The sequence below is a fragment of the Myxocyprinus asiaticus genome, chromosome 9, assembly GCF_019703515.2.
Source record: "Myxocyprinus asiaticus isolate MX2 ecotype Aquarium Trade chromosome 9, UBuf_Myxa_2, whole genome shotgun sequence".
Classification (NCBI taxonomy): Eukaryota; Metazoa; Chordata; class Actinopteri; order Cypriniformes; family Catostomidae; genus Myxocyprinus; species Myxocyprinus asiaticus.
The window spans coordinates 32,215,560-32,230,703 of NC_059352.1; the positions used below are offsets into that span (position 1 = coordinate 32,215,560).

The following is a 15,144-nucleotide window of genomic DNA, read 5'->3' on the forward strand; positions in this document are numbered from 1 at the left end:
CTCACCAGGGCGTGATCTGAGACTAAGATGTTTCCAATTGAGCAATCCACAACAGATGAAATGAGGGACTTAGATATAAAAAAAAAACATCTATTCCAGAATAAATCTTATGGACTGATGAAAAAATATATATAGTTCCTACCAGATGGGTTCAAAAATCACCAAATATCTGCAAGACCAAGATTTTTCCATATCCTCTGAAGCGTCAATATTGCTGTATTGGGCTTACACACTTTTGCTTCAGTATGATCAAGGACTGAGTCCATCAAAAGATTAAAGTCTCCTCTCAATATTATATCATGAGGGGTGCCAGTGGCTTGCAACATCCCTTCAAGATCTATAAAAAAGCCCTGATCATCAGCATTAGATGCGTATATATTAGCCAAAATCAACCTTTGACCCTGAATGTCTGCTAAAACAATAATGACTCTTTCTAATTTATCTTTAATCTGTTTGAGACATTTGATTTGTAGATGTTTACTTAACAATGTAATGACTCCCCTGCTCTTACTTGAGCCAGCACTAAAGAAAACATGCCCACCCCATATCTTCCCAAATTTTTCAGCTTCCTGCGAGGAAAGATGTGTTTCTTGAAGAAACACTATATCACATTTCTTACGCTTAAGAAAAGAAATTACCTTCTTTCTTTTTATGGGGTGCCCCAACCCATTCACTTTCCACGTGGAGAAAGATAACCCACTCATATTAACATTTGACATTTTGATATAATAGAAAAATAAATTGTGTGTCAAAAACAAGATTATACAGACCACATTCCAACATTAGTGCAACGATCAAACCCCGAACTTCCCCTGAACAAAAACAAACAGAAAAAGAAAAACGTGCGCATTAACCCCACGCACGACAGTGCCAACCGGCATCAGTCCCTCTAAACTCAAAGAGTCCATGTACGCCTACGAGAGCCCCCTCGACAACTATGCCATCGGATTGCTCAAGTCCGGTGCTTCTGCACAAATTTTGTGAGGCAAAATTACATAACAGAAAATACTTTGTTCAACAAACCCCAGCCAATAGGCAGAATAAACACAAAGAACATGTAGATTCATTCACAGAACTGTCTCAAAAGTGTGTTCCTCCACAAAACAAACTCCAGCCGATATAAAGCCGTTCAGTTTCCTCGGACAGACAAACAAGAGTTCAGTGAGCCAGCTGTTTATGAGTGCAGAAGATGACATAATCATTCCAATGTCCCACAAAAATACTCCACAAAAACAAACTCCAGCCAAGAGGAGGCATAAGCACAAAGAACAAACAGATTCATCCACAACTGTCCCGAAGCAGTGTTATTCCACAAAACAAACTCCAGCTGCTAGGCGGAACCAGCACAAAAAGAAACAAAACAGACGTCCCGGTTCCTCGGATGGTCAAGAGTGTATTATTCACTCGGAGGCCGCATAAAAAAATACACCATGACTTACTCAGTCCGTCAACTTTATAAAAGACATCCTTTGTGTGGGCATGTAGATATTTTGCAGACATCCTTAGTATCCATTCTCAATCTGGCCAGGAACTTCAGTGTAAAAGTGATCTTCTGTCAATGCAAAAGTTTCTTGAAGGAGTGTTATTCCACAAAACAAACTCCAGCCACAAGGCGGAACCAACACAAAAAGAAACAAAAATGGCGCTCAGCTTCCTCAGACAGAGTAAGTACAGCGAGTCAATCCACTCAGATGAGAAACACCAAATGGTTTACTCACCCATTGTTTCTATCAAGGACAGTGCTTGCTTCGGACACATAAATACTTTATGGCCATCCTTAGTATCTATTCTCAGTTTAGCTGGAAACATCAGTGCAGAAGTGATCTTCCGTTGATGTAAGAGTTTCTTACATTCCTTGAATCGATCGTGTTTCTCTCTTGTCGAATTTGCAAAGTCTGGAAACAAGAAAATATTGTGATTCTTCCAAGAAAGCTTTCCTTTGCTCCTCGCCTGGCGCAACATGAGATCTTTATCAGATGATCTCAGAAATTTGGCCAGAATTGATCGGGGCCTGTCTCCCTCAGCAGATCTGCGAGCCGGGACTCTGTGAGCTCGCTCAATTTCCAGCTTATGGCCTGTTATGTCAAGCAGACTCGGGAAGAGCTCGTCTAGAAATTTCACCATATCTCTGCCTTCTTCATGCTCAGGAATTCCAACAGTCCGTACGTTATTTTGTCGGCTCCTATTTTCAAGATCTTCCAGTTTTTCCAAAATGCTTTCCATGTCTATCTTGGTCGCTAGCAGATTAGCAGATAATTCCTTTTCCGATGACTCCAGATAATCGATCCATTTCTCAGCATCTGTTACTCTTGTAACCAACTCAGAGAATTTTGTTTCCATCACCGTAATCGATCGACGTATTACAGCGAGATCCTCCAAGTCAGCAACAACTTTTGTCAGCATCACAGATATGTTGGACAGTTGATGCTGGATTCCCGTCCAAACCAAGTCCCTGGTCCGCAGGCCCATCAGAGGTTTCAGCTTGAGCAGGTAAGTGTCTTTTAATGCCTCCAGAGCCTGAGGATTTTGACTTCTTTGCCATGTTTACCTCAAAGAACAAATATGTATAGAATCTCACTGGATTATAACATGAAAATAATTTAAAAACTAGCAAAGTGAGTAGAGCTCACTGTTTACATGTCTGCTCCTCGCATGGTGTCACGTGACCTCTGGCTCTGACGTTCTTGAGCTTGGAGCAAATTCTCCTGTGTTAATTGCTCCAGAGTGTGGAGTTTTGCTCTAAGATCAAGGGTGTATTGAATTTTATTTTTACTTGTTGAAGGTCCCTCCTCCCACATCTCCCATATGATGTCGAGCACCCCGTGTGGGCAACGCCCATACAACAGCTTGAACAGGGAAAACCTGGTGGAGGCTTGCGGGACCTCTCACACTGCAAACAATTGGGGCTCGAGCCACTTATCCCAATTTCTAACATCTTTGTGTATGAACTTACGAATCATATTCTTCAGGGTATTATTAAATCGTTCCACCAGGCCATCTGTCTGCGGATGGTACACGCTGGTGTGGACCAATTTAATACCCAATAATTCGTAGAGTTCGCAGAGTGTTCATGACATAAATGTTGTGTCTTGATCAGTGAGGATTTCTTTCGGAATCCCCATTCGGGAGATTATTTTGAACAGTGCCTCCGCAACACTGCATGCTGAGATGTTGAGCAGAGGCATTGCTTCCGGATATCGTGTTGCATAGTCCACCAGGACCAATAGAAAGTGATGTCCGCGTACAGTCCGGTCTAATGGCCTGATGAGGTCCATGCCAATTCTTTCGAAGGGGACCTCGATTAATGGAAGGGTGCGCAATGTCTCTCTTGGGGTGGCCGGTGGATTCACCGGCTGACATTCACGGTATGCCTCAGACCACCTGCAAACATCGCCATGAATGCCCAGCCAATAAAAACAGGCCAGTAGTCGGCTCATTGTTTTCCTCTTGCCTAAGTGACCCGCCATTGGATTATAATGAGCCGCCTGGAACAACATTTCCCAGCGGCTCTGCAGTATTAACAGCTGGGTTGTATCCTCCTTTGATTGAGCGTCCTGTGTCACTTGATCAATTGATATTGATATTGACCATCAATAACTTTCACTTGGTCGAGGGCGTGCCTGAGGGTTTCTCCCTTGACTGCTCCAGAGGGAAATCCCTTTCGGGAATCCCCCGAGGATGGGAGGGGCTGCAGCCTCCCCTCCCTCATGTCACCCTGACATGGAGCTGACGAAGATGGCCCCGGCTCTGCCTCCCCTGCCAAAGCATTGCATATTTCACATCTAACAGCCTTCATGCAGGACCAATCCGCACATTTTCCCTTCAACAGATTTTTGAATTCAGGCCATTTAGTTCCCAGGATTAGCGGATGGGTGAGGCGGGGACTAACCGCTGCCTCCACTCTATGCTTTGTTCCCCGAAATTTAATAATGAGGGTCACTACAGGGTAGTTGTGAATATCCCCATCAACTCACTTCACCCTCACCCTTTTGGTTGTGCACAAAGCCTCGTGTTGAACCAAGCATTGGTGGATGGTGGTCTGGTTACAACCCGTGTCCACCAAGGCTTGATGAGTACTCCCCTTGACACTTACCGGTATCCTGTATGCTCCGACCCGATTGGGGGCAGCCCATGGAGTGTCAGGGACCCAGACCACAGTTCCCAGCTCCATCACAGGGCATTGATCCTGGAAGTACCCCGGATCTCCATAACTCCAGCAGGCTGGCCCAGGCACAACGCCCGCACCTGTGACGGCGTGCACATCCACCTGAGGGGGAGAACGGTGAGGCACGGAAGTCACCGGGGAAGGGACAAACCCCCGCGAACTGGGAGCCGGCTTCAGCAGCGGAATACCACGCCTCTGTGGTACCGGGCTGGGCTGTGGAGAGAGAGCAGAATGAGAGGGGAGGGGGGAGGGAGAAGAGATCGGGGAAAACACAGGGGGAGGGGAGAGAGAGTGGGCGGGCTCCTCCGCCCTTGGGTACGCTGCCATATGGTCCTCCGATAGTTGGACGGCTTCCTCCAGCGATACCGGGCGATGGCACTGGACCCATTCCGCCATCCTTTCGAAGGCCAATGGATCAGCTGCTCCAGCACCACCTGGTCGACAATTTCCTCGACGTCGCGGTCCCCGGCCAGCAGCCATTTCCAGCAGGCGTCGTGGAGACGTTGAGAGAAGGCAAACGGGCGGCCGGTCCTTTCCAACTTCATTGACCAGAAGAGCTGGCAGTGCTGTTCTGGGATCCATCCAACCCGCTGCAGGTTGGTTTTCTTCAAGTCGCTATAGACCAGGAGACTAGCCGCCGGCAGTTGTTGAGCTGTTGAGCACGTGGCCAACCCCAGATCTCGGCGGTTTGATTGAACAGGTCGAGGAAGGTTTCTGGGTCATCTTCTGCCCCCATCTTCATGAGCGAGGGTGGGGACATGGGGCTGCTGCTGTCCAGGGTCACGGCCGGGGCTTTCTCCTGGCTGAGGAGGCTCCGGATTGCCTGTTGGTCCTCTGCTTGAGCTCTGAGGATCTCATGGAAGTGGCGATCTTGGTCCTGACGAAGCTCAAGCAGGGCCTGTTGGTGGGAGTGGTGCAGGCCGGCAAGGGACTTGAGGACTTCAGCCAATGGCGAGGACTTCATGGGGTGTACTTTCTTCAGTTCAGTTCCTGGGTTTCGGCACCAGTGTAACGAACTTCAGGTCAGGAGGGAAAGGAGGACACAGGGAACTGGTTTCTTCCACTCACAGGTAAGGGTTTTTAATGAATAAACCTCAGTGCTTGCAGCTTCACAATAACACGTCAGCTTTACAATAACACATCAGCTTCACAATATGTCTCTGGACCCAGACTCCCTCGTCTCTTGCCGGTGGTGTGGTCCTTTATATACTGCTCTCCCCAAGCTCACTGCAATTAGAAACAGGTGTTAATCATAATCTGGCTCAGGTGTATGCACCCTTACCGCTTTCTCTCTCTCCGGACGGACGCTCAACCACACCCCCGCTGCCACACATGTAAAGAGCACTGTTTGTGAAATCTACATTTTTTACAATAATACAATACAATAATTTGTAATCTATTGACAGCCATAATTAATTATTATTATAATAAATATTATGTATAACTATTAATAAATAAATAATAAAATCAATATTATTCAATAAATTCATTATAAATATTAAATATTACTGTCACTTGTTGTTGTTACTTTCCTCATCGGTAAGTCGCTAAAAGTGTCCGCTAAATTAATAAAAGTAAATGTAAGAAAGAATGACAATAACTTGTTAATAGCCCACCATATGAATCATGAACATGGGATGAACGGGGCACATTTATGCATATCAGACATACCTGTACAGCAAGACAAAAGAATGAATAGTGCTTAGAAAACTTATTTTTAATTTACTATTATACATTCAGAACAGAGAAATGGAATCATAGCGGTATTTCTTTCAGGAAGACTCGTAGTAGCATTACACTATTCATTCAATTCAGGCATCTCATCCAATCATAATCCAGCATCTGCTTTATAAAATCTGCAGTTGATTTCACCACCCCTACACCATGCGCCACCTGCTGGAAATTGGAAGAAGCGTAACACGTGTATTTAAATTCCAAGAAGCCCTGCAGACTGTGTGAGATTGTGTGATGGGTTGCGTAAGATCGCCTGAAAGGCATGCATTTTTAAAGACCACAACTGTACCACCATGTAACTCTTGTCTCATTTCTTCACTGCTCTTACTTTACTTCCTCACCATTCCACCACTTCCTTAAAACTCTTTCTTTACTTCTTCCACTTCTTCACAACCCACCCTTCACTTCCTCACAACTATTCCTTCACTTCCTCACAACACTTCCCTCACTTCCTCATAACACTTCCTTCACTTCCTCTCAAATCTTCTCACACTTCTTCATAACCCTTCCTTCACTATTTCACAACTCTTTCCTCCCTTTCTCTAAGCCCTCGTCTCACTTCCTCACAGCTCTTCTTTCACTTCATCATAGCTATTCCCCCATTTCCTCCAAACTCTTCTCTCACTTCCTTACAGCTCTTTCCTCACTTGCTCACAACCCTTCCCTCGTTTCATCGAAACTGTTCCTTGATGTCCTCACAGCTATTTCCTTACTTCCTCTCAACTTCCCTTAATTCCCCACAATCCTTTCTTCCCTTTTTCAAACTCTTCTCTCCTTTTCATACAGCTCTTTTCTCTCTTCCTCACACCTCTCCCTTCACTTCCTCACAACTCTTCCCTCATCTCCTCATGAGTCTTCTTTTACTTCCTCACAACTCCTATTTCATTTACTCACAGCTCTTTCCTCACTTCCTTTAAACTATTTCTGTACTTCCTCACATCTCTTCACTCACTTTACTTATTCACCAAGCCAAACTTATTATGGAAAGCTGAATCCTTGAAGTCATAACATTTACTGTGTATGACAGTCTTATATATGAATCAGAAGTGACCACAATAGGCATTAATGTTTAAGAAAGTATAGATCCGGTTTTCATGGGCATCCTCAGTGACTCTGAAGTGAATAATTCAGAGGACAGTCATTGTTAACAGCAACTGTTCTATTGCAAGGGCGAGTCCTTGGGCTGGAGTTTGTCTGCTGAATGAAACATTCTGATATCTAATACCCATGAGTATCTGTGTGGTCTAATGGTTTCTATTGTTTTGCTGATGCTGGTGATGGGTATATGTTTGACCTCGCATCTCTTTAAAGGCAGTAACACATTCCCAACTCATTCCTTCATCCCCAAGTTCTATGATGAGAAGAGTAGATATGTGGACATAAGCTTTTAATCATTTGAAGGATTATTTTCATTCATACTGTACAGCATCAAGTTCAAGTCCAAGTTTTCATGTTCTCACATAGTCCAAATCACTTCCAGTTTTCTAGAATTCTGCTGCTACTGCTGCCAGGAAATGAGAATGGAAATGAATGGAAATTAGATAATGTTATGGTAATGTTGTGGCAATCATCATTTGACTATCTTATATTTCTGGTTTTATGTGACTGTGACATCACAATGTGCCTTATTGCTGCTAGCAAGCCAGCGCTATTTTAGGCCCTCACTATCAAACTGTGGCACTGAAAGCAACATTATCAAGCTGTATTAAAATTTTTAGATTTGGTAAAGACAGAATGAGAGAGAGAGAGAGAGAGAGAGAGAGCAAGAGAGAGAAACAGAGAGAGAGAGAGAGAGAGAGAGAGAGACTGCCCAGTCTTGTTCACTAGATGCATCTGTTTTTTTCTGAAGTCCAGCTAAGTGGCTTTTGACCCAGTTTTTAGGAGGCACTTCTTCAAGTGTGCATTGAAAGCTTGGCAATTCATCTGATATGAATAAGGGCAGAGATCAAAATGACAGATTAAGGGGTATCCTCAATCTCTCTCTCTCTTTCTCTCATACTGTACCAGTCCTACTGACAGACAAGGGTTCCTGTTTCACTGCTCTAGAGCAGCACTGGCAAAAGGGTTGTTATCGAGTCTCAGACTCAGTGTGAATATGGCTTTGTTAGCTCCAATGCTCGGTAACAGTCTTTCTGTCACATAGTTCCCCAAAAGAAATTTAGCTGGCTGTTTTTGCATTTTTCTCCTCCATCCATTCAGACTGAAATTTCATCCTCTGACTGTTCTTCATAATGACATGTGTGTCACAAGCCAACCAGACAGTATGCAGTCTTTATACATATTGTCCTAGGTGTAAATTGAGATTTTACAGGCTAAACAAAGCCTCTGATTAGTTGTTTATCATCTTTGAGGTGATTTGTGTGTGTGTGGGTGGGTTTGGGTGGTTTAGGAGGAAAAATTTTTAGGTTACAAACTGATAATTCAGCCTGATCTCACATAACATTCGGCAAGTGTCTGCCGATTTTCTTTAGCCAAAATCGGTATACGTTGACCGAATTTGAAAACACTGCCTCCAGAGGCTAAAGCGGTAAGTTTTTCAGAGCATATAAACAAGTGTGACATCCATTTATATCCAGGAGAAGTCACCAGAAGCCAGTTGTAAAAATAATTGTTTTCAGCTGAACAGGGTGTAAAACAGTGAAGAGAAATGCTTATTTTATTTAATCTGCCCCCAACCAAAACCCAAACCTAACCCTAACCATTAGTAGAAACAAAATGCAATGTTAGGGATAAAAATGCAACCTCCTTATTACACTCAAGATTGTATATACAAATGTGATTACTTCCTCGTTTGAACGGGGATTGAACTGTGGTCTCCCATGCAACTGACGCAATGTGCTAACAGTCATGCCACAAGGTAAAGTAATTGTTGTTGAGCCATTCCAAATATGTCCAATGGGAGATAGGGCATGTCAGTGAGTCGGCATACTGTTGCTGATCCTAGAGTACCGGAACTTTCAGAAACAGCATGCCAACTTCCTGTGTGATCATGTTGGATAATTACAAGGGTATTATGCTATAAATGTGGTTTATGAGGACGTTTCTAGTGTCCCCATAATTCAAATCACTTAAAAAACATACTAAACAATGTTTTTTTGAAAATAAAAAAAATTCAGAAAGTTTTTTGTGAGGGTTAGGTTTAGGGGTAGGGTTAGGGGATAGAATCTGTAGTTCGTACAGTGTAAAAATCATTATGTCTATGGAGAGTCGTCATGAGGATAGCCGCACCAACATATATATGTGTGTGTGTGTGTGTGTATGTGTGTGTGCGTGTGTGTGTGTGTGTGTGTGTGTGAGTTGGTTTTTTTGGTTTATGAGGACACCCCTAGTGTCCCTGTAATTCAAACAGCTTAAAAAACATACTAAACAATGTTTTTTTGAAAATGTAAAAATACCAAAAGTTTTCTGGGTGGTTAGGTGTAGGGGTAGGGTTATGGGATAGAATATATAGTTTGTACTGTATAAAAATAATTATGCCTATGGAGTGTTCTCGTAATGGTAGGAGTACCAACATGCCGCAGACTGGCACATTGCTCCTAGCTATTCTGTTTTGAATATCTGATTCGCCCTGTCTTTGATTTTCCAAATGTGACAGGATGGTGTCATAAACTAACAGGACTTTCAGCTTTCACAACACCTGCACTCCAATCAGTTTTTGTCTCTTTTCACGAACTGCATCCATTATGTTCTTTTATAAAGCTAGTAATAAAAATTAAGACTACTTTTTTTCCTATGCTCTCCTTGTATTGGCAAACTTTTTGTTTACTAGTATTATGCTTTGGACAGGGTGTCCTAAGAGGCGGGCTAAATGTTTTTGACTCAGAAAAAAAACATAAAACAAAGTTACCCAGGGCTGAAATTTGCACATAAGAGGAGAAAAGGAAAAGTTTGATACAAAGCCCAAAGAAATCTAGACCAAAAGACACAGTAGATAAACTGCTAAACCCTAAACTCAGCTTTCTAAACTATAATGCAAGTGAATTCTACAATTTACAACAGTCAATGGCATGCTTTTATTATATCACAGATATATCGCTGTCTAATTGATCCTGCATAAACTATAGTTACACATCCCAAACAGAGTCTAAATATATGCTGAACATCATTTGTTTCATTAATTCTTTCCCCTTTGCTCCTCTTAGGGTCTTGTGGATGTGGAGGAGAGTTCTTGTCCTGGCCCAGTGAGCTCACAGCAGCCTGGAACTCGACACAGTTTTGTACATGAGCACTTCCAAGCTCAATACAGGTTAGAAACCCTTTAGTCTTAAATTTAAAATCATATCTGTATAAGTTATATTTCTCTCTAACAATGCTCTCAAAGTGAATATGAGGAACAATATCGGCGCAACAATGTGGGCTGCCATTTTGGTTGTTTTGGGTTGAATGGATCACATGACTGCGTCACATGACAACAAATACGCCATTGTTTTCAGATATCTCCATCTTCTCAGACCTAACAACAACATGAAAACAGCATTTTCAAATTTATCTACTTGGGAGAGTGTTTTCGAAAAGCTCAGTTTTTGCTGTCAATAAACACTGTCTCAGTGTGGACAGAAGGCCAAAACGTAGAGAAAAATATGCGTTTTCAAACAAAAACATATTAGTGTGGACGTGGCCTCTGGCCCTCTGTCTGAAATGCTTGGTTTAGGCATCAGTGTCTCCTTTAAACTTCTATTTAAACTGCCACAGTTATTATTGGCTAACATTGTGTAGCCCCACGAATACAGTCATATACTGTACATTTGAAACTCAATCAGAAGAAAAAGAACCAGCTGCACAACAGTAAAAAACTAAATTTGAGGGTTTACATATAACGCACACCACATTGCATCTGAATGTTAACTGTTCACTCAAGCACAGCAGCACCATAAACTATAAAAATCAAACAGTCAAAACAAATGAAACATACATGTTTGAAATTGGTTACGTATGTTTTTGCGGTCAGGTACAAAAGTGTTTTTAACTGCTCCAATTTCCTGATGTTAAGATGCTTTAACAGAGGCCAAAGCAGAGATGCTGGTCTTCACAGGCACGACATCTCACAACTTCCATCATCTGTTTAATCTGGACGCAACACGGTTCTTCCAGCCAGTGGCAGCAATGGAATGGAGCAGAACAAATGCGTTTTTAAAAGCTAAACTTGTACTGTTCTTAAATTGCAGTACATAATGGCGGAAGTGCACAAAACATTTCAAAAACATCCATCTAGTTCATGTTTACATTGACCAACAATTAAAAATAGCCCAGATGGGTGCAAAAAATGTGTCCAGGATGTGTTTATACTCAAAACAGCAAGACGCAGAATAGCGGTCTCCTTTTAAGAGTTATAACTTCACATCGCGTTTTTTAAAAGTGGAGCGAGATGCATGATAACAGTTGAAGCTGTTCGTCTATTGCATGTTTATGTAAAAAAAAATAAAAAATATATAGTCCAGATGGGCACAAGGAGGTGTCCTGTGTAAGTCCACTTTGGTGTGCAGGAATATTTGGCCCATCTGCTTGTTCTCTCCTCTTCACCTTTCTGACTGAACACCAGTGGGCAGGTCAAGGGTGTGATGATGTAGGAGTTGATGTCTTGCTGTAGAGGCATTCATGTGCTGATGTATTCATCTTTGTGATGTCACAAAGTAGGGAAAAACAAAAGGAGCCGTTTTTGCAGCTTGGTTTAAATAAACTCATTAATCTTTTTGTATTAATGAGTTAGTTTTGAGTTCTAAAACTTACAGTATGTTCTTATAGTACAATGAACACTTACATATCAAAAAGATCAATTTTATTTCTCATATCATGACCCCTTTAATAATCGTGTTCATGGATTGTTCACACATCCATCAATAAGTGAAAATTACTATATGCAGTTGTCTCTGTGTAGTCTCTATATGGTCTCCCCTCTTACAAATGGGCTCATCTGACAGTGCATGCTGTTTGAGCGCTCTGGAAAACAGCAGGCCTCACACTATTCATCGTCTCCCTTAGGCTGCAGGGCTGTTAAAACATCTGTGCTGGAACTTTCTGTAGAGTGAAAATGATTATGTAATTCACAATAAAATCACACTCCACTGTTGGGAATATTACAAAAACATTCTTTTCACCTATTTTTGCTGTGACAAAGACCTTCTTGCCAACAGCATTTCTGCTTCTGCAGATGTGAGCAATATGCAAATAGTGGATATTATGTTTTCAAGTGAGCAGGAGTTATTTGATTAGGTCTAATAATTTTTTTTCTAATGCTAAACACGCTAAAGAATCAACACTCTTTATAAATACCCCACCTTCCTAAACTAAATCTGCATGAGAGTTAATTTTCCCCCCAGCTCCCAGTACTGTTCCGAAAGCTGTAAGGCAGGTTGATGTCGACTCAGCAATTTTCTTTGATCGAGTGAGAAGCTTCCGCTTCTCAGTGAGTTCTTGATTTCACCGCTTCATTTTGTGATTCAATTACCTTGCTGGTTACTCAAATTTTGAAAACAGAATGATTAACATTTCAGATTCTTTGGTTGTTTATTTATCTCTTCCCAATACTAACACAAGAAGTATGGCTGTGTTATGTGCTTTCAGTAATTGTTTGTGATTACAGTCAATCCATCTTGAGATAATTGTCCAATAGACATTGCCTGTGCTAGTTTTCAAAATAATCTCTGGTAAGATATAAAGTGCATGTAGACACTCCAGAAGTAAGCAGTCATGTTATCATCAAAGTGTAGATTCAGAGTGTGACCATGTCTTGTGTTCAGTAATTGAGCTTCAAGGTTTTGGATTCTCCTCAAGGCAATGGGGGATAAAATCTTCTACAAAGAAGGCTTTATAGTGCAGATGTTTCAAAACTAGTTACAGGTTTCTTGTGTCTAGTTGAAGGGATAGTTCATCTAAAATGAAAATTCTGTCATCATTTACACACCATCATATCATTTAAAACCTAAATGACTTTCTTCCGTGGAACACAAAAGGAGTTATGTATAGCAGAATATACAAGCTGCTCGTTTCCATACAGTGGAAGTGAATGGTGACAATGGCTGTCAAAAATGACCCGGTTTCATAGAATCTACTAAACAAGTATTTTTATTTATTTTTTTCTCCCCAATTTGGAAAGCCCAATTCCCAATACGTTCTAAGTCCTCGTGGTGGCTTAGTGACTCGACTCAATCTGGGTGGTGGAGGATGAAACTCAGTTGCCTCTGCGTCTGAGACCGTCAATCTGCACATCTTATCACGTGGTTTGTTGAGCATGTTACCGTGGAGACGTAGCGCATGTGGAGGCTTCACGATATTCTCCACGGCATCCACGCACAACTCACTACATGCCCCACCGAGAGCGAGAACCACATTATAGCAACTACAAGGAGGTTAACCCAATGTGGCTCTACCCACCCTAGCAACCGGGCCAATTGGTTGCTTAGGAAGCCTGACTGGAGTCACTCAGCACACCCTGGATTCGAACTTGCAACTCCAGGTTTGGTAGTCAGCGTCTTTACTTGCTGAGCTACCCAGGCCCCCCAAACATGTATTTTTGTAAAATTATTTTTACTTGACACCTTGTACGTATCATGGCACTTTCCAATGGTAAAATGAACACTAGAGGTGCTACTACAATAATGAATTTTATCCGCTTTCACACAAATCACCAGTAAAATTGTAGATTATTAGTTATTAGTTTATTAATTAATAAACATTAACTTTTTACCCTGTTCCTCACACAATTCTATCTTTTGAAATCTGAACACTTTTACTATATCGCATGACTTATAAGGCAACATGTTTTAATGTATGCAGTAAATAACCAATAACATTTACAAGGTTGTTTGAGTGCGAACAAATTGCGCATGAACTCAATTTGCATAAACTCACTTGCGATGCACAGGGTCAGAGTATGAGTCCTAAAAAGTATGCGAGTCGACACGTGAGCCAAAAGTGTCATAAAAGCACCTCAAAAAGATCTGGTTGCTTCCGCAATTGATTTTTTCATGTCACTCTTTGCTTTTTATGACACTATCGGTTAGGTTTAGGTTTAGGGTAGGGAGGTAGGTTTTGTTGATTTAAAACTCTATAGAGCATTAACCTTAAAAACCTCTGTTTGAGAGAAAATGTATTTTGCTTATAGCGGCACACAGTCAACTCATAATTGCCGCGGTACATGTAAGAAACCATGTAATTATATGCAGGTGCATCTCAATAAATTAGAATGTCGTGGAAAAGTTAATTCATTTCAGTAATTCAACTCAAATTGTGAAACTCGTGTATTAAATAAATTCAATGCACACAGACTGAAGTCGTTTAAGTCTTTGGTTCTTTTAATTGTGATGATTTTGGCTCACATTTAACAAAAACCCACCAATTCACTATCTCAACAAATTAGAATATGGTGACATGCCAATCAGCTAATCAACTCAAAACAACTGCAAAGGTTTCCTGAGCCTTCAAAATGGTCTCTCAGTTTGGTTCACTAGGCTACACAATCATGGGGAAGACTGCTGATCTGACAGTTGTCCAGAAGACAATCATTGACACCCTTCACAAGGAGGGTAAGCCACAAACATTCATTGCATTAATTAATTGAAATAAATGAACTTTTCCACGACATTCTAATTTATTGAGATGCACCTGTATATATATATATATATATATATATATATATAGTAATTTTCCTGAGATCAGGCTGGTCAAACAATTTCTGTTCCAAGCACAAAGCTATCATATTTCTTTAGAAGAATTGGAATATATTGTATGAATCGTTGAACTACTTTTATGACACTTGGATTATGGATTTTATGTTATATAAAAACAGATTTGACCTACATATCAGCTAGATGACCTGGTGTGAATACCCTGAATCATAAACATTTGAAGTTTAGGGTATACTGCAATAACATATTGAAAAGAGACACCTCCATGTGTTGCTAACACAGGGTTTCCCAAATGGGGGTTTGCGAACCCCTGGGGTTTCTTGAAGGATCTCCAGGGGGTTCGTGAGAGATGAGGTTGCTTATGAAAATATTTCCATAATTTACCGATTTTTAAAAACATTGACAGATACATATAAATCAGGTGGGGTTTATTCGGGGTCGCAGCTCTTCTGATAACATCAGGCGTCTCATCAATATCATATGGTCAGTAGTGAATGATCAATCTCCAATCACTGCCATCTCACTTGATGCCGAAAAGGCATTTGATATGGTAGAGTGGGATTATCTTTTTAAGATTTTGGAAATATACGGGTTCGGGAGTACATTTATTGGTTGGATTAA

General features: G+C 41.4%; 1 protein-coding gene across 4 annotated transcripts in view; it reads left to right on the forward strand.

Annotated features, from left to right (window-relative positions):
- LOC127446586 (ubiquitin carboxyl-terminal hydrolase 43-like) overlaps positions 1-15,144 on the forward strand; it is a 167,411-nt gene that overhangs the window by 44,637 nt on the left and 107,630 nt on the right. For all 4 annotated transcript variants that reach the window (XM_051707626.1, XM_051707627.1, XM_051707628.1 and 1 more), the window contains exon 3: positions 10,042-10,145. In XM_051707626.1, coding sequence (XP_051563586.1) covers positions 10,042-10,145 — 104 coding nt within the window. The remainder of the gene's footprint in view (positions 1-10,041; positions 10,146-15,144) is intronic.